Here is a 27,249-nt window from a genome sequence, read left to right as displayed (position 1 = left end):
TTTTTTAGAAAACAGATGGCTTTCATTTTATTAACAACAATGAAACATTAATTCCTACCCTCTTACCCCATCCTATCCCACTGTCCCCAAAAAAACTACACAAAATATAGGCAAAGGGAGAAACAACAACAGAAGAAGCCAAAAATTCACCTTAAAAAATAAAAATAATATAAAATAAATCATAATTGGTGGTTCACTGGGATAGTGCGCATACCACAACACTAGTCCCTAATGCATCAGCATGGGTTTGAATCCGGCCCACTTCCATATGCTGCATGTCCTCCCTTCTCTCTTTCCCCACTCATGTCTCTTTCAACTGTACTATCTAATAAAGCTGAAACCCGAAAAAAATCTAAAAAAATAAAATCTAAATTGGATTTGATATCTTAATCATCCCCATATTCCTCCTCTTCTTCATCATCATCCATGTTAGTGTGTATTTCCTCAAGGTCATCCTCATCTGTCCCCTCTTCTTCCAAGACATCAACAAGGGCCTGGGGATGACATCACCCTCAAACCACAGAGGTTCTAGCTTGCCATCGTCATTTACATGAAACCCATGGTCCAAAGGGGATGGGACTTCTGGGTGGTTTTCATGAGCCCTTTTCCAGATTCCTACTTGGTAGTTCACTCTCTTTATGTGCTGCAAAAGGACTCGCTTGCATGGTGGAAAGGTCAATAGAGAGACCTTGGCGCAGCTCGAGGCTTGAGCCACATATTTTCTTGACCTTGACCTCTCTTGCCTCATCAACCTGCTTAACTCGAGGACCAAAGCCATAGAGGCGACAGGTGAACTCTTCGGCACCACTGAGGACAAGCTCATCAAGCTCCCAAGAGTTCCCCACTGCAGCAAAGATCTGAATGAACTTTGAATTCTGATTCAGAATCTTGATCGGTCGCACCTTTCCTTTGCCTTTGAATGCTGAAGTGCAGTCGGCACCAGTGAAGGCATGCAAGGCCAGCAGAGCTGAAACATGTTCTTGTGAGTAATTGTCAGCCAGCTGGTTGATATTGATCAGCTTATTTCCCATGTCAAAGATGATGTCAACTGTGAATGATTTGGCGTAGTAGAGGAGAATGAAGAAAATGTCAGAGTCTTTTGCTCTGACTCTGACTGTTTTGATGTGAGGCATTTTGGTTTGGAAATAATTTATGTAGAGGATCACCCTCACATCAGTTTCCTCATGGTTTGAACAGATCTCAGGTAGAAGTTCTTTTGATATTACTCCAGCATGACATTCTACTTTGAAAGCTTGACCAGCCCCAGAATCATATTTTCCTGCTTCCCCCTATGTATCAGGATACTCTCTGCCAAATTTCATTCTTGTATGACTATTTATGCCATTATAGTACTTTAATATTTGCATGTACATAATTTCGCCAGGAACATGGCCCAAAAATTGGGTTTTTGGCCCCCTGTGGCCAAACGGGGCTGAGTTGGGGGTGCTCGTTATCAACTTCTGATGGCCCAAGGTATAGGCTAAGAAATAATAGTGAAAAAAAGGTAGCAGAAAACATCCTGAGGGCTGGTCCTGGCTCCCGGCCTATACACCCCTACCAGTGTCAAGCTGGCTCTCATCCTGATTGACTAGCACTGCTGGCTGCTCTGCCCTGCTCTGCTGTTTTGGACTTCTTTCTTTTGAGGGAATGTTCTGATTTCTGTTCATACTGTAATAGTCACATGACGAATGACACTTTATATCTTGCACAATACATTTAGTTATATATACATGAATGAATGAGACATGCAAAGCTTACTTAAGCCTACAAAGTAACACAAGACAGATTCTGTCTTGCATCTAAGTCTGTGTCATCGTGTAAAGTTGTTATTTTGATCTTTGATTTTTTTCCCCAGGTATAATGGCTGGGAGAGCTTGGCCCGCTGTGTCCTGTGGGCCCAGGGACCACGGCCCTGCTCGGAGCTGCGCCCAAGAGGAGACACCGAGGCGGTCTGGCGGCAGCCTCGCCTAGCGTTGACTGTGCAGTGTTTTTACCTGCGTCTGCTTCTGTGTCGTCGTGTGGAGTGCAGGGAGGTGTGTCGAAGGTGTCTGGCTGGGAGAGCTGCCGTTGGATCGGCTGAGGGAGCTTGGTCTGCTGCATCCGGTGGGCCCGAGGATCACGGCCTTGCCTGGAGATGCGCCTGAAGAGGAAGCACTGAGAGAGCTCTGACAGGATGCGGAAGCGGAGCAGGCTAAGTTAACTTTTTTTTCCTTCAATTTTCCCCTTTTTTCCTCCCCAATTGCATCTGGCCCAATTCTGACCCCGCTCTTTTTGAGCCGTCTCGGTTGCTGCTCCACCCTCTGCCGAGCCGGGGGGCGCCCCGACCGACCAGAGGAGGCGCTAGTGCAGCGACCAAGACAAATACCCACATCCGACTTCCCACCCGCAGACATGGCCAATTGTGTCTGCAGGGATGCCCGACCAAGCCAGAGGTAACACAGGGATTCCACCCGGCGATCCACGTGTTGGTAGGCAACGGAATAGACCGCCACGCTACCTGGACGCAGGCTAGGCTAACTGCTAGCCCATGCAGACCGGTGTGAGTACTTGATCTACTCGCCCTACCGGATGTGCTCGGGGTCCTGCGACTACAGATGACATCACTAGTTCACGCATTATGATTGGGTAGGGGCTAGTTCGGTGTAGGACCAGCGGGAAACAGTAGACTGATGTTGGACCAAGGGGTCCAGAGCCTGCGGCCTCGCTCCCTAGACACAGCTCAGGCCTTCGGCCCTCGCACCTTTACTAAGCAACTCTATGTCAATGTGGACTGTAAAAAACACACAGCTAAATAACTATATAGCTAGCGCTAGCTAGCAACATAATCCGTGACGTCATATGCAGTGGAATGACCCCGAGTGGCTATTGTACCCGAGCAGAAATGGAGCCCACACCGCCAGTTCCTTCTCCTGGACAGCGGCCTTTTGGGACTGCGTTGCCCTGAGTCGACTGTCTGTTAACTGTGCGTGTGTGATTTTGTCCTTTGTTCTCTGTTTTCGGTGGTGTCATTGTTGGATGTGTTTGTATCCGTTGTGTTTCACTGCTGTGGGCTGGGTGACACGACATCTGGTTTCTTCTGCGTGTGCAGGCACGTGACAGAATGACAATAAACTGTTCCCGCTTCACACAGCTAGCATTAGCATCGTCGACGATAACCAAACAATGACGACAGGCTGGCTAGAACGCTGGGACGATGACAGACCTGCAACACCTCATCATGGAAACCAAAAAAGACGGGGAATTTTTTTAGCTTACTACAGCTAAAGCCTTATAGTCGCTGGCACAGTATGTCTATCAACAAGTCTACTCACGTCTTTCAGGGGCCACAAGTATTGAGACAAGACCAGCCCGGGATCCCCTGGAGACTTCCCGCCGTGTGTTTGACCGCTGTCTAAACAAGCGGTAGTTCTTCTTCTTCTTCTTCTTCTTCTTCTTCTTCTTCTTCTTCTTCTTCTTCTCTCGGTTTTCAGCAGGCTAGACACTACTTGGGCGCATTATTGCCTGTCAGGTTTAAGACGGAATTGCACCTATAACTGAAAGTTTGGTTTAACTTGGCCAAAGGTTCAAACTAAGTCCCGCCTCTGACTGGGCAGACAGCCAATCATAAATTAGGATAATGGGGCGTGTTCAACAGACAGCGGACTTGTGTGACCACGTGATGTGCATGAGCAGCTCGTCGACCCCCCCCCCATGGGCTCGTTGAGTGGCTGCAGCCAGTTAGCGCCGGTGTCAAGGCACGAACCCCCCCCTTTTTTTTTTAATCAAGGGTTCAAATATACAAACGCATCAAGCGAAGCCAGTATACCCCACCAGAGTAGCTAAGAACAGGACATCAAACATGTCAAAGACAATGAGAACAAATCAAGGAAACAGAAATAGTCAATTAAAAAGAGATCAAATAAAATAGGACGGTACAATATTCCAGGGGTTACATTACATTGAATTGTTCAAATGCAAAGAATAATGTCTGGGCATTTCTGTTTTTCATACGTTTTAGAGATTTGGAAAGCGGTACTAATTCGTTTTTAAAGGCTGCCATGGCACGATCTTCTCGGGGTAAATATTTTCCCGGCTAAGGCCCCCTTGTCGCATTTTTAGGTAGCTAACGTTCTGCCCGTTTAAAAAGATCGCGGTAAACCAGGAAGTGGAGAAAAGAAGAAGAAGAAGAAGAAAAAAACCCTCGGGAAGTGGAGCTAGTTTACTAGTTTAATTAGTAGTTAATTCCTCTTGTGTTTCCCGTGTGCGTGACTCAGAAAAGTAAGTGAATGTTTTGCCTGCCTTGGTGTTTGTGCCTAATTATATCGCCGCGCCAGGCAGCTCGTTAAGTTTGTCTTGGGCGAATGTTGCGTCCTGACTGTTGAACAAACCCGTCTAGCTGCTGTGTTTCATCATTAAGCCATATTGCCAGGAATGGTGAAACGGAAACGTTATTGCACTTCTTCCTCTGTAGGTTAAATTACTGTCTAAATTAGTTCTTTGCTGGCATGATTGTTTCTACAACTATATATGGAATCAGAACGGGGTAATAAGACTGTAACGTGCATGGATAAGAAGACACGCTGGCCGCTAGCTGGCGGGTCTGACCCTTTAGTCGAGCGGTTAGCGACGCAGGTTCGCTTCCCGGCCGCGGCACTTTCTGTGGTTGCGTTGTCCCCCGAATTCTCGCTACAATACTTTGGTGTTACTTTAGGAGTATTGTATTGAGTGGAGGTAATTGAGACATGATCGGTAGTGTTATTTGGGTGACATTTCATGCTTCCAACCTGGTGCTGTCATATGTTATTAACATGTACTTTTGAATGAGAATTTTCCAACCTTTTTGGGGGGCCTCCAGTAGCTCATGAGACCATAAAAGCATTTCCTTACTTACAGCTAAAACATGCAAAACATTTCGATGAAGAAGACTATGAAGTTGAATGTTGAAGGGTAGTTTATTCACTCTTTTAGTAATATCGTTTATATTGGTCCTTGATTTAACAGCGTACATGTAGTCCGTTACGTACCCTGAATTTGCTGTCTTATTTTCATGGTCAGTTGCCATATGTAGTATTATGATTGCATACAACATGTAACTTGATTGTTCTCTGTGGAGCTTGCATGTTTGTTTCCTGTAGACCCCTGATCAAACTTGCTTATTTACAGTGGGCAGTTATTGGCATTCATTGATTTTTATTCGTCATTATGCATGCTTACATAGGATGTGAAAGTCAGGGATCATATCAGGATAATATCAGGGATGTGGTGGAGCGAGGGTTACCACCTTTGTCTCATCAACAAACTGGACACCAACACACTGAATGCCCACTCGCTGACACGTTCCCATGCAGGTAAGTGGTGTACAGTGCAAGCAGCTCGAACCCAGTAACATAGGTGATGGGTAGTGTATGTCTAAAACCGTTGATATTATCAACAGGAATGTAAAGGGAGGTTGACTAATGTTAAAATAAAGCCGAATACTACAGGAAACTTGGTTATGTGATGTGTGCTAACATGCTAATATGAAGGAATGAACGAACTCTTTCCCTCCAAAAAAATAAATCTGATATAAGTAACTTATGAAGTTGTCACTCCCCCACTCCACATACCAAATTAAGATTAAAGTATATGCAATACATGTAAAAGCAGTTAAAAGTACAAAGAAATGGTTTCATGTTTCATATTTTAGTATTTACTGTTTAATATCGCACTGCTGCTGTCTGTCCCATAGGAGAACATGACAGCGCGGGGGTTGTTGGAACTACTGATGTGTACATGAACCACGTGATCGCCTGATCAATCCGTGTCGTGACTCTCTCAACGGCTCTGCTGCACATCTATAACAATCACTCACGTGAGACATCACAGAAGCACCACAGTCCCCACACAAATCGCCACCCTCACTTGCTCTCATAATGCACAGATCAAACACATTGTCACACTTGTCTGGCAAATTCGAACATTTGACGCATAAAATTACATTCCAAACATAAGATTCCCAAACTTCTCTTCATAACCTTTGTCGCAGGCTTGTTCATAATATCTGCCACCATCTTAGTTTAATTTCTGTTCACATGGAGTTGACCTTGACTTACAATCAGACATACCAAACTTCTCCAGTATTTTTGATAGGTACCTCTTTTGGTTCATCCTTACTTCTCCCTCACTCTGAGCGAAATCAATGCCTAGAGAGTGCTTAAGCTTCCCGAGATCTTTCATTTTGAACTTTGCTGTGAGCATTTTCTTCACATCACTGAGAAAATCATTGTCCCTGGCTGCAATGAGTAGATCATCAACCCAAATGATCAGTATGATCCTATCACTCCCTGTTGCTTTGGTGTATACACAGTGGTCTGCTGGATTCTGTGCAAATCCATTTTCACTGAGGTGATCGTGTAACACTGTTCCAATTTCATCCTGACTGTTTCAGACCATAAAGCGACTTGTTCAGTTTACCAACTAGTTTTTCACCTGTCTCTGATTTGACTTCAAATCCTTCTGGTTGCTCTATGTACCCCTCACAATCAATAGGAGCATTTGGATAAGCTGTTTTAACATCCATTTGATGGAGTTCAAGGTCACATTGAGCTGCCATTTGCATCTGGGTACGTATTGATGTCATATTCGCAGTTGGAGAGAAAGTCTCCATGTAGTCTATTCCAGCGACTTGACTATAACCTTTTGCAGCATATCTTGCCTTGTAGGTCTCTGACTCATCTGCATTGCTTTTGACTGCATAAATCCACCTGTCCCCCCACTGCATTTGTATCCTCTGGCAGTGTGGTCAATGTGTATGTGTCATTTTCTCTGAGAGAATTCATCTCCTCTTTCATAGCACTATACCAATTCTGTGAATTTGATGAGCCCATGGCTTCATCAAAATTTTGTGGTACACTACTACAAACCATCCAGTAACAGTAGTCAACATTGGCTAATATTTGGTCATCGTTGTCAGCGTCAGATATATATAGTCATTCAAGTGTTGAGGAGCGTTCGTATCCCTTCTGGGGTAGCGCATACTATGACTATCTCCTGTCATCCCCTGTACAGCATCTCCTTTGTCTGTTTCTAGTTTGAGAGTATTTCTGGATTTGCCATGTTAGACTCTTGGCTCCTTTTTTGTGTCTGCTCAGCTATCTGAGGTTTTGGCATGGGGGATGCACATCTCTTCCAATGAACATCATCTGTCATCGTCAGGTCAGTCTGAGTTTCATGTTCAACTACTCCCTTTGTAATGAACTTTACAAGCCTGTGCTTGAGTGCTTTTCTTGTGTCTGGGTAGTAGACTAGGTGCGCTGGGCTATTCTTGTCAAATCCTACAAACACCCCCCTTTCTTGCATCTGGAGTCTAGCTTTTTCTTGTTTTGTTTGTGTGCATAGCACGCTGTTCCAAACACTCTCATTTTGGAGAGGCCAAGCTTCTTCCCTGTCAGTATGTAGTATGGGGTTTGCTTGAGCCGATTGTAGCACCTGTTGCAAATTACTGCAGAAGTCATCACGGCACATGACCACAACTCCTTAGGCAAGTTGCTCTCAATAATCACACACCTAGCCATTTCAAATTGTGTTCCCCAATTTCTCTCCGCAGTCCCGTTTTGATGGGGTGAGTAAGGTGCCGAGGTCTTGTGTCATATGCTATTCTTACTCAGTAGTGCTTTAAACTCTTTAGCTGTGTACTCTGTGCCATTATCTGACCTAATACACTTGATCTTCCCATAGGGGGTAGTGTCAGCAATGAATTTTTCAGTTGCTTTGGTTGTATCAATGTTTACCTTCAAAAAGAAAAACACAAACACTCCGCTACTGTAGTCATCAGTAAACAATAAAACATATCTGAAACCATCTTTTGCTTCTGGCTCAATAGGGCCAGCTAAAGCTGTGTGCACTAGCTCAAATGCTCCCTTTGCTCTTTCATCTGGTTCTCAGTTTCTACTGTGAGCAAACTTTTCCTGTATGCAGACCTCACAGTTTATGTTAGCTCTATCAATTGGCCCCTTAATTTTCATTCCCTCTAACATTGCAGTTCAGAGACCTCATCATAGTTACAGGATTCCTGCCAGGTTTGACTGTCATGGCATGCATGACACTCGTCATCATTCTCACCACTGTAAGTGTTCAAATAGTACAGTCTGTTGTACTCTTTGATGTCGAACCTGGTCCCGTCTTTGTGGATGAGCTGGTCACAGCCCTGTTGAAAGGTCACTGGGGCTCCGTTGGCCATCGCAGTTTTCACTGAAAAAAAATGTGCTGTGGGTAGGATGGGATGTACAGCGCTCTTTTCAGTGTCGCCTTCACCCATTGACCCTCGCTGTTGATCAGGAACACCTCCACATCAGCTCTTTTCGACGCCATACCACTTGTCCTAGTCCCGTCAGCCAATTCCAAGATGTGCTTCTCCGACTGGAAAGTGTCGTCAAACTTCTTGAATTTTTTTAATGTCTGTGATTATGTGGGATGTTGCCCAAAATAAAACTCCTGGTCTACAGAGCTGTTGTTCTCCCCACCCTACCATATGGAGCAGAGACGTGGACCACCTACAGCAGGCACCTGAGAGCCCTGGAACAATACCACCAAAGATCCTTATGAAAGATCCTGAGGACCAGCTGGAAGGACAGACGCACCAACAACATTCTGGAAGAAGCCAACATGACTAGCATCACCACCACAGTAATGCAGCACCAACTACGATGGACAGGCCATGTCATCTGCATGTCCAACACATGTCTCCCCAAACAGATCCTGTATTCCCTGCTGAAGGAAGGTCGATGTGCTCTTAGTGGGCAAAAGAAATGTTTTAAGGACCAGTCTGATGAATTCTACATCACATCAAGCAACTGGGAACACATTGCACTGGATAGGAACTCCTGGAAGAAATCCGTGCAGGAAGGAGCTGCATGTCATGAAATGGAAGTCCACTGTCCCGCAGAGAAAAAGCGACAGTACCACAAGAAGAGAGAGAAAAAGGCTCAACCACCACCACCACCACCACCGCTTCCCCCTGTCCACACTGCACCAAAGTATGTGGATCGCAGATCACCCTCTACAGCCATCTGAAGACCCACAAGTAGACAACCCAATGGAGAGGACAGTCATACTCCCTTCGAGTGATTGCAGATGATGATGATGATGGTGTGTGTGTGTGTGTGTGTGTGTTTGCTTGCGTGAAAGACAGAGACATGTCATGTTAGATACACTATTTTGGATAAATTACATCATCTTTAATAAAAAGAAATTCAAATTGCTTCTTTTGACGTAAAGTTTCTTTCCAAAATGAAAAAGCCATCATTTGAGCAAGGTGACATAACATTGGACTGTTCCGACCCAGAATGCACCAGGGCAAAGGAAAAGGAACAGAAACCATCAAAGAAAGGGATGAACACACCGCAGGCAGGAAGGTGTGATAGGGCTGAAGGACCATGAGAGGTGCAAGAACCGTTTCCGTCGGTCTGCCAGCTTGGCAGACAGTGAAGAGCTGCAGACTGTGGACTGTCGGCAAACATCGGTCGTTAGTCATTAACACAGTTTAAACAAGACGTCCAGCAGTCCCTGTCTGGCCGTCCTTTCTCCACACGTAAGTACAAAAATGATCTTTTAAAAAAAAATGTGTTCTTCCTTCTTCATTTGTGGTGGTGTGGTGATCTTGTGGTGTCGCCTCTTGGTTTGGCTGCTGGGGTCAAGAGGTGGTTATGATTCAAACAAGGATCCTTCTTTCTGTGAGGGGATACAGACGTTTGCATGTGGCAAAAAAATGACTAATAACCCTGAAAAATACTTCATAGAGAATTTGAAACAATCTGCTCTTTCCAGAAACGTAAAAGGACCAAAACAAAAGCTACGAACGAGACAATGATTTTATTTTTTCTCTTGTATTTCATGCTCTTCTCCAAAAGGCAGGATTCCTCTTTTTCACTTGTTTGCCTATTTGGTAAGGTCAACCTTTGATTTCCTCATATTTGACACTGTTTGTTGATCAACTACTCTTTAAATCAGTAAAATTGGAATTTTAGAGAAAATGTCTGTTTTATTACGAAACCTACTGGAACTGCTTTCTGAGAACAACGGGTAAACATAAACAGTGAGAGCTCTCTGCTGATTGGCTGACACCTCCTCTGCCACATCTCATTGGCTGTAGGTTTGATTGACGTGATGGCTGGGTTCCTCCTCGGCGTGTCGGTGGTCGTAGCTGTGTGGTCGGCCTCGGTCCTCAGCCTGTCAGGTGGAGCTTTAAAAGGTTGGGTCTCCATACAGCTCAGTTCTTTTTCCACACATGAGCTGAAGTGAAGTTTATTAACAGATCCGAACATGTGTTCCGTGTTGCTTGCACTGCTTTTGATGACACGTGAAGTCTGTGTTAAAGTCTGAGTCAGACTCTTTCATTTGGTCTTTACGCCCACAGAGCGACACTGAAAAACAGGGAGAGTAGTGAGAAGGGATTACTGACAACAAGAAGAATAAGAGTTACAGTAATCATGATAATGCATTTAATGTGTAATTCACTTTTCATTAGAGACAAATTTCAAAGTGGATTCTTCAGACCAAACGATATTCACCCTTATACACCCTACAGCTATATTCCCATGCTGACATTCTGTTCACCTCAGGCGCTTCCATCAGAGCTTCCCGCCCCCTACCGTAAGCTCTGGTGGTACTTACATCACCCTCCAAGAGCTAAAATTAACAACTTCCGGAAACCTAATCATAATATTACAAATGGATATCCTAATATCACTGGTGAATATTAGTAAGCGGTTTTTATTTTTCTCCATTTTTCTCCCCAACTGTACTTGGCCAATTACCCCACTCTTCCGAGCCGTCCCGGTCTCTGCTCCACCCCCTCTGCTGATCCGGGGAGGGCTGCAGACTACCTCATGTCTCCTCCGATACATGTGGAGTCACCAGCCGCTTCTTTTCACCTGACAGTGAGGATGTCTGTGAATGTTCTCATTCATCCAGGTCATGGTTATCCAAAGGACTTCTATCAAGTGCAACTGGACTTGGTATATATCCGTGAAGACGTTTCGCCTCTCATCCGTTGCACTTGATTCAACTCCTTTGGATGACTGACAGTGAGGAGTTTCACCAGGGGGACGTAGCACGTGGGAGGATCACGCTATTCCCCCCAGTTCCCCCTCCCCCCCGAACAGACGCCCCGACCGACCAGAGGAGGCGCTAGTGCAGCGACCAGGACACATAACCCACATCCGGCTTCCCACCCGCAGACACGGCCAATTGTGTCTGTAGAGACGCCCGACCAAGCCGGAGGTAACACGGGGATTCAAACTGAAGATCCCTGTGTTGGTAATATCAGTAGGTGTTATCGAGTGTTACTGATGAAAATTAAGTAAATAAGTCAGAATTCTCTATTTAAAAACACAGGAGCTGGACCCGCTGATTGGTTCTGACCTTCCATTTTGTGGTTGTTCTTCCTGTCTCTGAACAGTAGGGGGCTATATTCAGGTAGAAATTACCTACAGCTCCAGGTCGTCTCAGGTGGATGTGGACAGGTTCTTACGTAGTCCGCAACAGTCCTGGTTGTCTCTGAACAGTAGGGGGCAGTATTCAGATCGAAATGACCTACAGCTCCAGGTCATCTCAGATGGATGTGGACAAGTTCTTATGTAGTCCGCAACAGTCCTGGTTGTCTCTGGTTATGTTCTGGTCCTCAGTTTTCTCCAGCAGCCCAGAGGCCAACACGCTGCTGAGGTCCAGACGAGCCAACTCCTTCCTCGAGGAACTAAAGCCGCCCTCCCTTGAGCGGGAGTGTGTGGAGGAGAGGTGTGACTTTGAGGAAGCCAGGGAGATCCACCAGACCCGGGAGGTCACAGTAAGAAACCTGATTTCAAAATAAGAGCTGATTTTTGGTCATCATTGCATCAACCGTGGCAGAGAGGAAACTCAGAGCTCATGATATCACATGGAGAACACAAATCTGTTTAACTCCCACTTTGGTTTTACCTCTCTGTTCATTTCAGTGTAAAAAAGAACCCTGCGTCCTCAACATATATCTAAAAATGTAGTTGATAAGGTACACTCATATTTAATGGAGCTTTTACCACTGTGGACTCTTAATGGTAGTTTGAGGATGTGAATATGGACTCTTTTCCCACTAAACCTTGTGTTCAAATGAAATGATTCAACTTTTCTTGGAAGTATACTTCTACTGCTAATGATCCGTTAATTTCAAGAGTCTAGTGCAGCCAATAAGAAAACTTCATACCTGTCTCGGTTATGGAGAAAATGTTTTCTCCTTTTCACACCAGACAAGGAGGGGCATGTTAACCCTCGCCGATACCTTCCTGTTAAGGAGAGTTAGTAAAGATTGAAAAAACTATTGCTTTAAATGCAGTGATAAGAACTTATTCTCACTGGTTCAATCAGTCCCAAAAATCCTCTTTCTGTCACAGCTGCTTCAAGCCTCCCCCTTGACACTGTGTCCACTTCAAGTTTTGCCTGTTCCCTTGCTCTTCCCCAGCTGTTTATTTGCCCAGTCTTCCTCCCTGTGTATTTAAGTTCAGCCCAGCTAGTTCCTTTACATGTTCGTTGATCCCTATCACCTCTCTGTGTAGTTCTGTCCTGCCTGTTTTACCTGTTCTGTGTTCTCCTGCCCACTCCAAGAGCTGTAATAAAACCCTGTGCCAAGTTTACCGCTCACGCCTGTGTGATGCTCTGCACTTGGTTCCTACACAGTAACTCCTGTCACTTTCGCTCCTATCACCCCTGTCACTTTCACTCCTGTCACTCACTCCTGTCATCCCCCATCACTCTCACTCCTGTCACCCCTGTAACTTTCACTCCTGTCATCTTCACGCCTGTCGCTTTCTCTCCTGTCACTCTCACTCCTGTCACCTTCATCCTGTCATCTTCACTCCCGTCAGTCTCGTCACCCCCACTCCTCTCACCCCTGTCACTTTCACTCATGTCACTCCCGTCACTCCTTTCACTTTCACTCCTCTCACCTTCACCCCTGTCACTCCTGTCACTCTCTCCTGTCACTCCTGTCACTCTCACTCCTGTCATTCCTGTCACTCTCACTCCTGTCAGTCACATGCCTGTCACTCACACCTGTCACTTTCACTTATCATTTTCACTCCTGTCAGTCCTGTCACTGTCACTCCTGTCACTTTCACTCCTGTTACTCTCCGCTCACTCCTATCACTCTCACTTCTGTCACTCCCATCACTCTCTCCTGTTACTCCTGTCACCTTCTGTCCTGTCACTCTCACTCCTGTCACCTTCATCCTGTCATCTTCACTCCTGTCAGTCTCGTCACCTCCACTCCTCTCACCCCTGTCACTTTCACTCATGTCACTCCTATCACTTTCATTCCTGTCACCTTCACCCCTGTCACTCCTTTCACTCTCTCCTGTCACTCCTGTCACTCTCTCCTGTCACTCCTGTCACTCTCACTCCTGTCATTCTTGTCACTCTCACTCCTGTCAGTCACACACCTGTCACTCACGCCTGTCACTCCCAGGCCTGTCACTCTCACTCCTGTCACTTTCACTCGTCACTTTCACTCTTGTCAGGCCTGTCACTCCCATCACTCTCTCTCCTGTTATTCCTGTCACCTTCACTCCTGTCACTTTCACTCCTTACTTTTGTTATTATCAATCTCCCCAGACGTAGTTGGGTTTTCCCTCCAAAAGGGTCTGAAATGATAGAAGATGGTGTCATGATTGAGATTTCCATTTTAGGCCTTTTGGCAATATTCACCTTAATTGAATATACAACATGTTAATAGAAACCTATTATCATCCTGTTGATGTATCACACATTAACCTACAACTAACATAACATACGTGCATGCATAGCTATTCATAGACTTGCATGCGTATATATATATATATATATATATATATATATATATATATATATATATGTATGTATATATATATATATGTATATATATATATATATATATATATATATATATATATATATATATATATATACACTACCGTTCAAAAGTTTGGGATCACCCAAACAATTTTGTGTTTTCCATGAAAAGTCACACTTATTCACCACCATATGTTGTGAAATGAATAGAAAATAGAGTCAAGACATTGACAAGGTTAGAAATAATGATTTGTATTTGAAATAAGATTTTTTTTACATCAAACTTTGCTTTCGTCAAAGAATCCTCCATTTGCAGCAATTACAGCATTGCAGACCTTTGGCATTCTAGCTGTTAATTTGTTGAGGTAATCTGGAGAAATTGCACCCCACGCTTCCAGAAGCAGCTCCCACAAGTTGGATTGGTTGGATGGGCACTTCTTTGAGCAGATTGAGTTTCTGGAGCATCACATTTGTGGGGTCAATTAAACGCTCAAAATGGCCAGAAAAAGAGAACTTTCATCTGAAACTCGACAGTCTATTCTTGTTCTTAGAAATGAAGGCTATTCCATGCGAGAAATTGCTAAGAAATTGAAGATTTCCTACAACGGTGTGTACTACTCCCCTCAGAGGACAGCACAAACAGGCTCTAACAGGTACTATTTAATGAAGATGCCAGTTGGGGACCTGTGAGGCGTCTGTTTCTCAAACTAGAGACTCTAATGTACTTATCTTCTTGCTCAGTTGTGCAACGCGGCCTCCCACTTCTTTTTCTACTCTGGTTAGAGCCTGTTTGTGCTGTCCTCTGAAGGGAGTAGTACACACCGGTGTAGGAAATCTTCAATGTCTTAGCAATTTCTCGCATTGAATAGCCTTCATTTCTAAGAACAAGAATAGACTGTCGAGTTTCAGATGAAAGTTCTCTTTTTCTGGCCATTTTGAGCGTTTAATTGACCCCACAAATGTGATGCTCCAGAAACTCAATCTGCTCAAAGAAGTGCCCATCCAACCAATCCAACTTGTGGGAGCTGCTTCTGGAAGCGTGGGGTGCAATTTCTCCAGATTACCTCAACAAATTAACAGCTAGAATGCCAAAGGTCTGCAATGCTGTAATTGCTGCAAATGGAGGATTCTTTGACGAAAGCAAAGTTTGATGTAAAAAAAATCTTATTTCAAATACAAATCATTATTTCTAACCTTGTCAATGTCTTGACTCTATTTTCTATTCATTTCACAACATATGGTGGTGAATAAGTGTGACTTTTCATGGAAAACACAAAATTGTTTGGGTGATCCCAAACTTTTGAACGGTAGTGTATATATAACTGTTTAAAGAAACACTCAACGGTAGGGAAAGTGCTCAACAAATAAGGAGCAAAATAATCCAGTGAGTCATAAAGAATTTACTTGACTCGCTGGATTATATATATATATATATATATATATACATATACATCCATACAGATACAGGAAAAAAGTGTTAATACATTGCAGTACAGGCCTCTTTCGTGCATTGCGCACTCATTAGCTGCTAATGTCATTCAACAAAGAAACATACAGTTTACGTTGCCCAGCGTGCCCATAATAGCCCGTGCTAAAGAGTAAATCTTATATCACAATGGAATCCCATGGAAAAAGCAATGTAAGAGCAAATTTGACGTAACCATGGGCAGCTTCGAAGGGGCAGAGACTTGTGAGCTAGTGGGCTTGTGGGCTTGTACTTGTCTTAACTACAGGTCCTAGACATCAATGTGGGGCTATATAGAGACGACGGGCTGGCAGTCTGAAACAAACCGGCAAGACTTCCGGCAAGATGGCGCTAGTGTGTGCGGCGAGCCGTCTGTCAGGTCTGTTTGGCGTATTGTTTGGTATTGTTCTGTTTTGCTGCATATGCTGTCATGATGTCGTTGCTCTACTCGTATATGATCGCCAAGCGCTTCTCAATATCCGAGCGTCCCACGAGTTGCTGTTAAAGCACAGTTTGGGGGATCCATTCTTAAACCTTCCTCCATTGCTCTCGGCTATACCGGCATACCTGCACCGCCCACCTTGTGTCATTCCCCGTAGGAAGCACCCAAGAAGATGGGGAAAGCGGGGTGGTGTTCGGGTGAGAATCAAGGCTTACCTAACGTCCTCCCATGGAAATGATCCTCGCCTCCTTCGCAGTGGTTATCACCTTTTTCCGGTTCGATGGCTCCTTCCTGTTGTTCCTGGCGTTGCTGTGGGCCAGCTTCACTTGGCGGTGGAGGCTCCTCTTCCCAGGCGGACGCGAGCAGCAGAGGTGGCATGGATAACGGGAACCTTCACCCGCTGGATCGTGCATCAGCATCAGACAAAGAGGAGCTTACTGTCCGTCTGGCTCTCATTAATGCTAGATCGCTAGCCAATAAGACATTCCTGCTAAATTAATCGGATTTTATGTTTCTGATGGAGACCCGGCTTCATGCTGGTGACTTCACCCCATTTTCTGAACTTCTTCCATCTGACTGTTTATTCATCAGCTCACCTTGGACCACTGGCAGAAGGTGGAGGTCCAGCTTCTGTATTTAAATCCAGCTTCCACTGCCGACAGACTCCGTCTGACAGCTTCTGCAGCTTCGAGCTGCAACTTTTTGAAATAAAGTGTAATTGTCCCATGCTGTGCGCAGTGGTCTACCGTCCACCAAAATTCAATAAGGACTTCATTCAGGGATTCACAGATGTTTTGGGGGGACTATAGTGAACTACGACAGTTTCTTAATTGTCGATGATTTTGATATCCATGTCTGCTGTGAATCCAGACCTCTGGTCAAAGACTTTTTGAATCTTATTGACTCTTTTAATCTCACTCAATTGGTGACTGGCCCGATGCACGAGAAGGGTCACACACTGGACCTTGTGTTGGCCTTTGGTTTAAGTGTATGTATCACTGAAATATGTGATACACGTATATCGGACCATTTGCCTGTGTTATTTACTGTGACGCTGCCTTGTTCTCAGGTTAAATCGCGCGCCCCGGCACACTCCCTGCGCACAATTAACCCTTTGATGGCGTCTCAGTTTTCTGTTGCTTTTAAAGACTCTGTGCTTCACACCCCGGATGACTCTTGTGATCTCGGTGCTGATGACATTACCACTCTTTTTATCTCTACCTGCACTGACATACTGGACTTGGTTGCTCCTGTTGCAACCAAACGCCCTAAACCAGTGACAGTGCCATGGCTCAATGACACCACCCGCGCTCTTAGACGCACATGTAGATGTGCTGAGAGAAAGTGGAAGAAAGGCAAACTTCATGTCTCCTTAGGAATTCTAAGGGACTGCTTATCAGAGTACCAGAGAGCCGTTAAATCTGCAAAAACACAGTTTCTATCAAACCTTGTGTCCAACAATTGTCATAGGCCTCAGGTTCTTTTTAATACTATTAACTCTCTTATAAATCCATGTGATTCTCCTTGCATCGTGCCAATGCCCACGCTCTGTGAAGGATTTCTTAAAGTTTTTACGGATAAGATCTCTGCTATTAGGGCCTCACCATCTTCTTCGGCCTCAGATCCTGCTATTTATTCTATGTGCCCAGCTGTCTTAGAGCAGTTTGAGTCCTGGTCCCTCTCCTTTATATCTGAGGTAGTTAACCATTAGATGCCTTCACATTGCCCCCTTGACAGTATTCCACCCAGACTGTTAAAGGATGTTTTTACCACTGCTGGGTCTTGTATTGTAAATATGATAAACACCTCTCTTCTCTCAGGCTGTGTTCCTGCTGCTTTCAAACATGCTGTAGTACAGCCCCTCATCAAAAAGAGAAGTCTTGATCCCTCTGTTCTTTCTAATTTTAGGCCAATTTCCAAGCTGCCTTTTCTTTCAAAAGTCTTAGAGAAAGCAGTTTATGTACAGTTACAAACACACCTAGAAATTAATGGCATTTGTGAAAAGTTCCAGTCTGGTTTCAAATCACGTCACAGCACTGAAACAGCCCTTTTAAGAGTTTTTAATGATCTTCTTTTAACTGTGGACTCTGGGAACTCTGCTGTTCTGGTGCTTTTGGACCTGACTGCTGCCTTCGACACGGTTGACCATACTATACTTTTATCACGTCTTGAGCTATCTGTAGGCATTAAAGGTACTGCCCTAGAATGGTTCAAGTCTTACCTGTCAAATAGAAGCTTTTTTGTCCATATAGACCAATTCTCTTCAGCTGCGGCCCCACTTAACTGTGGGGCCCCCCAAGGCTCCATTTTGGGCCCCATTCTTTTCTCATTGTATTGCTGCCATTGGGGTCCATTTTTAAAAAACACATGTTTTTTACTTGTTTTGCTGATGATTTGCAAATCTATCTGCCTATAAAAACAAACAGCAGAGATTCTATACAGGCTTTGATGAGTTGTTTAAAGGATGTCAAAACATGGATGGAGTTAAATTTCCTGAAACCAAATCAAAATAAGACTGAAATTATTGTATATGGACAACCCGATCTTCGATGGTTATGATAGCGCTCTTGGCCCTTTAGCTTCCTGCAGTCACTCTTCTGTTAGGAATCTTGGGGTGATTTTTGAAAGCTCTTTTAACTTTGACAAACAAATAAGCTCAGTAGTCAAGTTTTTTTCAATTTCGACTTCTGGGAAAAGTAAAGGCCTGTCTCCCTCCAAATGACCTTGAAAGGGTAATTCATGCATTTATTACCTCTCGTTTGGATCATTGTAACTCATTGTATGTTGGTGTAGCTCAATCGTCGCTTCATCACCTGCAGCTTGTACAAAATGCAGCTGCTCGCCTTCTGACAGGAAAGAAACGACGTGATCACATAACGCCTGTACTGGCCTCCCTTCATTGGCTTCCTGCCTGTTTTAGGATACAGTTTAAGATTTTATTACTTGTTTTTAAGTCTTTTAATGGGCTGGCACCGTCTTATTTATCTGAGCTGATACATCATCATAGACCAGTCAGAGCACTCGGGTCAGCAAACCAGATGCTCTTACATGTTCCCAGATCCAGGCTTAAGAATAGGGGCCACAGAGCCTTTGCAGTGGCTGCTGCCCCTGATCTCTGCATTCAATTCAAGTTGAGCTTGACACCATGATTTATTGTGGAAATATACTTTTACTCTTATGTTTTATTGTTTACATTTTAATTTCTTTATTTTATTATGTCTTTTTTACATATATTTTTATATTCATATGGGTCACTTATTTTATATTGTATTTTAAGCTTGTGCAGCACTTTGGTTCAACTGTGGTTGTTTTAAATGTGCTGTATAAATAAACTTGACTTGACTTGAAGAGAAGTCGAGAGAATAAAAAAGAAAATGTGTAGTATATTCACAAACAATGGACTAAAAAAGTCAATTGAGGCTAACAAAAACCAGACTGACTTCCTCCACATCTCATTAGACCTTAGAAATGGCACATACGTACAGACCATACATGAAGCCCAACAATATACTGCAATTCATCCACAGAGAAAGCAGTCATCCACCCTCCATCTGGAAAAATACCCCAGTGAGCATGAGTGCTTTACCCCAGACCATCTATTGAGAAAAATATTCAACAGAAACACTGTCAAAATGAGCTACAGCTGCAGGCCAGATGTTCAGCAGGTTATTTCATCCCACAACACAAGCATCATGACCAAGACACACACACCCTCACCACAACCAAACACCTCCAACTGCGCCTGCCGTGCTAAGGCATCGTGTCCTCTTGAAGGAAAATTACAGATAGAGGGAGTCATCTACCAGGCATCGGTGACAAGAGAAGACAACTGCAGTGTGGACACTTGCGTTGGACTAACAGAGGACCTTTTAAAATGAGGTTTAACGCCCATATGAGTAGCTTCAGACATGAGCATGCAAGACATGCGGCGGCCTTAAGCCGCCACATGTGGTCATTGGTAGACAAGAATATCAGTTACTCTGTCTCGTGGAAACCCTTACAAAGACTAGTGCATATTCAGTTAGAGGTAAAAGATGTGACCTGTGCTTGGCAGAAAAGTATTTTATTATTTGCAGACCTGATATGTCCACCTTGAATAGTAGAAACGAGTTGGCCACCAGCTGTAGACTCTGAAAAATATCTGCTTTGTAACTACAAGTAAAACGTCTTTATTATTCTCCTCCCCCCATTAGATGATACACATATGACATTTATTAGAGGTTGTATTGTTATATTTCAACTGCCCGTCCTTCCAACTGTGCCCCAACACCACCCCACTATATGAGTCACATAAAATACCTTGTTATATTTTAAATGTAGGCTATTTCAGCAGTGCCCTGGCCCCTAAATGCTTTTCAAAACAAGCCCCACCCCCTTACCCAATTGGCTGTAATGTCTTCTACCCCTCCATTGGTTGCTGTGCATCATAAGCTCCTACCCCATTGGTTGTTATAGTTTTGAATGTTTCCTCATCTGATTTGTTGCTGTCCGACCGAAATTAGGGGCGTGACGCGGGGCAACGTGTACTGTGTTTCTTTGTTGAACCACATTAGCAGCTGATGAGTGTGCGACGCACGAAACAGGTCTGTACTGCTATGTATTAACACTTTTTTTCCCTAACATCTGTATTGATATTCTGCTCCTCATTAGTTGAGCACTTTTAACAACACCATTGACAGTTTCGGGAAAAAAGCGTGATATATATATATATGTATATCTCGTCACCTTAAAATAATGGCCTTATATATGTATATGTATGTATGTATGTATGTATATATGTGTATGTATGTGTGTGTGTGTGTGTGTGTATGTATATATAATAGTTATACACGCACACACACACACACACACACAGTACCTGTTTTTATACACAGGGTGTGTTAAAAGTACATGTGGTCGCTAATTGTTGATTCTACACTTGCAGCTGGAGTTCTGGACCGTCTACACAGGTAAGAAAACCTTTTCCCATCAAACTCTGACCTGCAGGGAAACAGAAGACCAGTTAAAAGCAGTGTAAAAGAGTATAGTGAGCACAACATTGCTAACAGGACACAGCCACTGAAATAAATGCATTTACTTTTATAATACATGAATTGTGTATTATAAAAGGAAATACATTTTTAATACATTAATGCATTCACAGCCACTGAAATAAATGGCATTTACTCCTGCAGCGCGTCAGTGTTTCTCTGTGGCACAGTTTAGCATCCTGTCAGCTGCATTACTGATGCATCATTACTTTTAGCTTTAGTTTTAGTTTATTCACACACACACACACACACATATATATATCTATATATAAGACAGTAAGAATTTCAAAAGGTTTAAACGTTGTGCAGGAGAGGTTGGAAGCCGAAAGTGGCATAGGAAGATGCCTTCCCTATATAAATATCAATAGTCATACTTCACTTCACCAAAGTTTCAAGACTAAGCAGCAATAAAAATGGGTAGAAATGTAAACTTTACATGGATTTTTACGTTTACAAGTTGAGATGCATTACAGGGAAATCCAGGAAGAGCTAGTTAGAGACCTTTTCAGGCTTTTGTTTTGGGTAACGCAGATGTTGTTTCGGAGATGGTCGTCCGTATTTCAGTGTATACTGATAAAGGGAATTCTGACAATACGGAAGATGAACATCGTTAAGAGTGTCTTATGGAATATCAGTGAATGTCTGAGGAAGAATTGGAAACATTCTTGAATGAGTTAGGTGTACACACCGACCAGCCAAACCATTAAACCCACTGACAGGTGAGTGAATAGCATTGATTGTCTCGTTACCATGGCAGCTGTCAGGGGGTGGGGTATATTAGGCAGCAGCATGTGTGTGTGTGTCAGGGGTGGGGTATATTAGGCAGCAGCATGTGTGTGTGTGTGTGTGTGTGTGTCAGGGGTGGGGTATATTAGGCAGCAGCATGTGTGTGTGTGTCAGGGGTGGGGTATATTAGGCAGCAGCGTGTGTGTGTGTGCCAGGGGTGGGGTATATTAGGCAGCAGCATGTGTGTGTGTGTCAGGGGTGGGGGTATATTAGGCAGCAGCGTGTGTGTGTGTGCCAGGGGTGGGGTATATTAGGCAGCAGCGTGTGTGTGTGTCAGGGGTGGGGTATATTAGGCAGCAGCATGTGTGTGTGTGTCAGGGGTGGGGTATATTAGGCAGCAGCGTGTGTGTGTGTGTGTGTGTCAGGGGTGGGGTATATTAGGCAGCAGCATGTGTGTGTGTGTGTGTGTGTGTCAGGGGTGGGGTATATTAGGCAGCAGCATGTGTGTGTGTGTCAGGGGTGGGGTATATTAGGCAGCAGCGTGTGTGTGTGTGTGTGTCAGGGGTGGGGTATATTAGGCAGCAGCATGTGTGTGTGTGTCAGGGGTGGGGGTATATTAGGCAGCAGGTGAACAGTCAGGTCCTGAAGTTGGTGTGTGGGAAGCAGGAGAAATGAGCAAGTGTAAGGATCTGAGAGACTTTGTCAAGGGTCACATTGTGCTGGCTAGACGACTGGGTCAGAGCATCTCCAGAGCAGCAGGTCTCGTGCTGGCTAGATGACTGGGTCAGAACATCTCCAAAGCAGCAGGCCTTGTGATGGCTAGACGACTGGGTCAGAGCATCTCCAGAGCAGCAGGTCTCGTGCTGGCTAGACGACTGGGTCAGAGCATCTCCAGAGCAGCAGGTCTCGTGCTGGCTAGACGACTGGGTCAGAACATCTCCAGAGCAGCAGGTCTGTTGCTGGCTAGACGACTGGGTCAGAGCATCTCCAGAGCAGCAGGTCTCGTGCTGGCTAGACGACTGGGTCAGAACATCTCCAGAGCAGCAGGTCTCGTGCTGGCTAGACGACTGGGTCAGAGCATCTCCAGAGCAGCAGGTCTCGTGTTGGCTAGACGACTGGGTCAGAACATCTCCAGAGCAGCAGGTCTTGTGCTGGCTAGACGACTGGGTCAGAGCATCTCCAGAGCAGCAGGTCTTGTGCTGGTTAGACGACTGGGTCAGAACATCTCCAGAGCAGCAGGTCTTGTGCTGGCTAGACGACTGGGTCAGAACATCTCCAGAGCAGCAGGTGTTGTGCTGGCTAGACGACTGGGTCAGAGCATCTCCAGAGCAGCAGGTCTCGTGTTGGCTAGACGACTGGGTCAGAACATCTCCAGAGCAGCAGGTCTTGTGCTGGCTAGACGACTGGGTCAGAGCATCTCCAGAGCAGCGGGTCTTGTGGGGTGGTCCCGGTATGCAGTGGTCAGTACCTACCAAAAGTGGTCCAAGGAAGGACAACCGGTGAACCGGCGACAGGGTCATGGGCGCCCAAGGCTCACTGATGTGTGTGGGGAGCACAGGCTATCCAGTCTGGTCTGATCCCACAGAAGAGCTACTATAGCTCACATTGCTGAACAAGTTGATGCTGGCTATGACAGACAGGTGTCAGAACACACAGCGCATCACACCCTTCATAAATTTTATAACTCTATTATAATTCTGTCATCCTCTTTGTTGTATTCTGTAAATTGTGTAAGGACGACATCATTGCACGTTGTGCGTCTTGGGAGAGAGACCCTCCTCTGGTGCTCTCCCTGAGGCTTCTTCCTATTTTTCTCCCTGTTAAAGGTTTTTAGGGAGGTGTTCCTTATCCGATGAGAGGGTCTAAGACAGGATGTTGTGTTGCTGTAAAGCCCACTGAGACACATTTGTAATTTGTGATGTTGGGCTACACAAATAAAATTGACTTGACTTGACCCTGCTGTGTATGGGGCTGTGTAGCAGCAGAGCAGTCAGAGTGCCCATGATGACCCCTGTCCACCATCCAGAGTGTCTACAACGAGCACATGAGCATCACAACTAGACCATGGAGCAGTGGAAGAAAGTGGCCTGGTCTGATGAATCAGTTTCTTTTACAACATGTGGACAGCCGGGTGTGTGTGCGTTGTTTACCTGGGGAAGAGATGGCACCAGGATGCACTATGGGAAGAAGGCAAGCTGGTGGAGGCAGTGTGGTGCTCTGGACAATGTTCTGCTGGGAAACCTTGGGTGCTGGCATTCATGTGGATGTTACTTTGACACGTACCACCGACCTAAACATCGTTGCAGACCAGGTAGACCCCTTCATGGTAACGGTATTCCCTGCTGGCAGGGGCCTCTCAGCAGGATGATGCTTCCTGCCACACTGCAAAAACTGTTCAGGAATGCTTCGAGGAACTTGACAAAGAGCTCAAGGGGAACTCTGTCAGGGGAACTCTTTGTCAGGGGAACTCTGTGAGGGGAACACTCTGTCAGTGGAACTCTGTCAGGGGAACACTTTGTCAGGGGAACTCTGTCAGGGGAACACTTTGTCAGGGGAACTCTGTCAGGGGAACACTTTGTCAGGGGAACTCTGTCAGGGGAACTCTTTGTCAGGGGAACTCTGTCAGGGGAACTCTGTCAGGGGAACTCTTTGTCAGGGGAACACTGTCAGGGGAACACTCTGTCAGGGGAACTCTGTCAGGGGAACACTTTGTCAGGGGAACACTGTCAGGGGAACTCTTTGTCAGGGGAACTCTGTCAGGGGAACTCTTTGTCAGGGGAACACTGTCAGGGGAACACTTTGTCAGGGGAACTCTTTGTCAGGGGAACTCTTTGTCAGGGGAACTCTGTCAGGGGAACACTTTGTCAGGGGAACTCTGTCAGGGGAACTCTGTCAGGGGAACTCTGTCAGGGGAACTCTGTCAGGGGAACTCTTTGTCAGGGGAACACTGTCAGGGGAACACTTTGTCATGATCTCAATCTGACTGAGCTACTCTGGGATGTGCTGGAAAAGCAAGTCCAATCTGGAGGTCCCACCTCACAATTTACCGGACTTAACGGATCTGCTGCTAACGTCTTGGTGCCAGATGCCAGAGGACACCTTCAGAGGTCTTGTGGAGTCCATGCCTTGATGGGTCAGAGCTGTTTCGTTGGCACGAGGGGGACCTACACAATATTAGGCAGGTGGTTTTAAAGTTTTGGCTGGTTGGTGTATATTTATACATGAATACACAAGACTGGTATATATTCACATTATAAATTGATTGGAGTTTGTTTTTTTCTCAAGAGAGGAGCCGGTGAGTCACATCTTTTTGCAAACCTAATCAATCTCAAAAATCTCTTCTGGATTAGAAAACTCTTATTACAGTACATAATAGAGGGATGCATTTAGCTGTAATAGAAAGCAAAAATACAGGAACGGTTAATCAATAAACAAACTCTACTTAAGATACCAAACATTCAGGCTCCTTTCATTCATATCCACCAGTCTGCCCAGATCAACCCCCCCCCCCAGACCTGCACTGGATTAGATGGAAACCAGTATGTGATGTGTCTGTGTTTGAGATGGAAACCAGTATGTGATGTGCCTGTGTTTGAGATGGAAACCAGTATGTGATGTGTCTGTGTTTTAGATGGAAACCAGTATGTGATGTGCCTGTGTTTGAGATGGAAACCAGTATGTGATGTGCCTGTGTTTGAGATGGAAACCAGTATGTGATGTGTCTGTGTTTGAGATGGAAACCAGTATGTGATGTGTCTGTGTTTGAGATGGAAACCAGTATGTGATGTGCCTGTGTTTTAGATGGAAACCAGTATGTGATGTGCCTGTGTTTTAGATGGAAACCAGTATGTGATGTGCCTGTGTTTTAGATGGAAACCAGTATGTGATGTGTCTGTGTTTTAGATGGAAACCAGTATGTGATGTGTCTGTGTTTTAGATGGAAACCAGTATGTGATGTGCCTGTGTTTTAGATGGAAACCAGTGTATTTCAAACCTCTGTGAACATGGAGTGTGTGCGGATCTCCTCCAAGGCTATGCTTGCCTCTGTAACCCTGGATATGAGGGAAAGTACTGCCAATACCGTGAGTCCATCAACCTGTGTGTGTGTGTGTGTGTGTGTGTGTGTGTGTTGCATTTTAAATTCAGTCCTCTTGTTTCACTCCAAATATTTTTTATCACTCAATAAATGGCGTGGTAGATGCCTTCAAAAGTGAACTTGGTGTCATGCTTGACAGAGTAGCTCCTGCAAAGACTATAAAAAGGGTCTTTTGGCGAAGGGACGTCTTGGATGACCAAACATGTGTGCGCACTAAAGAGATCTTGTAGAAAAGTGTAAAGGACATGGAAGAAAACTAAGCTAGAGGTTCATCGTGCCAAGAAACTGTTGTTACTTACAACAAAACTGTTCTCAATGAGAGAAGGACCCAATTCTCTGATTTCATTACAAAGAATAGTGGAAACTCGAGGGTTCTGTTCTCCACCATTGATAGACTACTAAAGCTGACCCCTGTGACTCTCAGTGAGGCATCTGCCTTGAAATGTGAAGAATTTGCAAGCTTCTTTAAAGTTAAGACAGCTAATAGTTTTGATGACACACCAAAAAAAGCCCCTCGAAATTTAGATGGTTTGACATTATTACACAATCTGAACTCTGCAAACCTGTAACTCAAACCATCCCCTCCACATGTGCTCAGGATGCAGTCCCTAGTACAATTCTCAGGATTGTTTATGATAGTCTATCGCCCTCTATCCTTAAGATGATTAACAAGTCATTGGTAGGTATACGTATTTCCTACAGCTTCTAAGACAACTTCAGTGGAACCTCTGCATCTAACCTAGATAATGCTGTCCTTAGCAATTACAGGCCTGTAGCTAACCTATCCTTCAGGAGCAAAGTCCCTGAAAAGGTGGTTTTTCATCAACTTAATGTTTCCTCAATTCTTTCCTCAACAGTATCCTAGAGAAGCTCCAATCAGGTTTTAGATCCAATCACAGCACAGAAACAGAAGTGGTGCCACTGGCATCACATCTGGCCAGACCACTGTGACTATCGACCCCGTTTCCACTAAAGGCAGTAAATGAAACACCCTCAGTGCAGATAGGAATATGGCAAAAGCCTGAAATAGAAGTCCTCCCCGTCATGACACCTTCCCAGCCATCATCCCTGCTCTTATGTGAAGCCCGGCTGACATGCATGGGACATTGGTGTGGGGGTGCACAGGGGAGAGTGCCCTGATAAATTGGTCGTGGGCCAGCTCAGTTTGCACCGTAGATGGTATGCTCTCAATGTAGTTTGCCAAAGTCCGCAGCAGCTCACCCACGTCTTAGTCGGCCATGGTGCTCAGATCGCAGGAGCTCCAGCACTGCCCAAAACGCCACTCCTGGATGCTGGTTAACTCGCTGTAATCAGTCCTGTTGCTAGGATCGAACAACCGCACACAAGACACTGTGTCATTCGTCAAAGAGCAAGTTGGAGGGATTTATGCAGCTCCAGCATGCTGCCATCTTTGTTTACCTCAGTGCCCAAAACTCTGACGGCTTTTCCTGTGGGTGGTGTGGTGCGAGGCGCGGAATAGCAGCCGACATCTGCGCCCCCAGTAGCGGCTACGCATGGCTCTCCCATGGCTGTAGGCTCTCATTTCACCTTGGTGCCCTTCCGCCAGTTATCCTCGTCAAGCATTGTCCTCCTGTGCAGCACCATCATATGCATGCCCGTCGTCTGGATATGCACTGAAGGCTCCGTCTCCAGCAGCAAAGATAATGATGCTAACAAG

General features: G+C 44.9%; 2 protein-coding genes across 3 annotated transcripts in view; one reads left to right on the top strand and one right to left on the bottom strand.

Moving 5' to 3' along the window:
• LOC130124546 (collagen alpha-2(I) chain-like) overlaps positions 1–8,197 on the bottom strand; it is a 31,641-nt gene extending 23,444 nt beyond the window's left edge. Inside the window, exon 1 of the mRNA XM_056293948.1 lies at positions 7,993–8,197. Coding sequence (XP_056149923.1) covers positions 7,993–8,197 — 205 coding nt within the window. The remainder of the gene's footprint in view (positions 1–7,992) is intronic.
• Positions 8,198–9,515: 1,318 nt separating this feature from the next.
• proca (protein C (inactivator of coagulation factors Va and VIIIa), a) overlaps positions 9,516–27,249 on the top strand; it is a 34,487-nt gene continuing 16,753 nt past the window's right edge. The window contains exons 1-6 of one of the 2 annotated variants that reach the window (XM_056293395.1): positions 9,516–9,547; positions 9,867–9,901; positions 10,109–10,207; positions 11,643–11,800; positions 20,644–20,668; positions 25,447–25,557. In XM_056293395.1, the coding sequence (XP_056149370.1) occupies positions 10,123–10,207; positions 11,643–11,800; positions 20,644–20,668; positions 25,447–25,557 (379 nt within the window). In that variant the 5' untranslated portion in view covers positions 9,516–9,547; positions 9,867–9,901; positions 10,109–10,122. Of the gene's footprint in view, positions 9,548–9,650; positions 9,657–9,866; positions 9,902–10,108; positions 10,208–11,642; positions 11,801–20,643; positions 20,669–25,446; positions 25,558–27,249 lie in introns of those variants that run through there. The other variant, XM_056293396.1, reaches the window with a different exon arrangement.

The sequence above is a fragment of the Lampris incognitus genome, chromosome 14, assembly GCF_029633865.1.
Source record: "Lampris incognitus isolate fLamInc1 chromosome 14, fLamInc1.hap2, whole genome shotgun sequence".
Lineage (NCBI taxonomy): Eukaryota > Metazoa > Chordata > Actinopteri > Lampriformes > Lampridae > Lampris > Lampris incognitus.
This window is presented reverse-complemented; position numbering and strand designations above follow the sequence as displayed.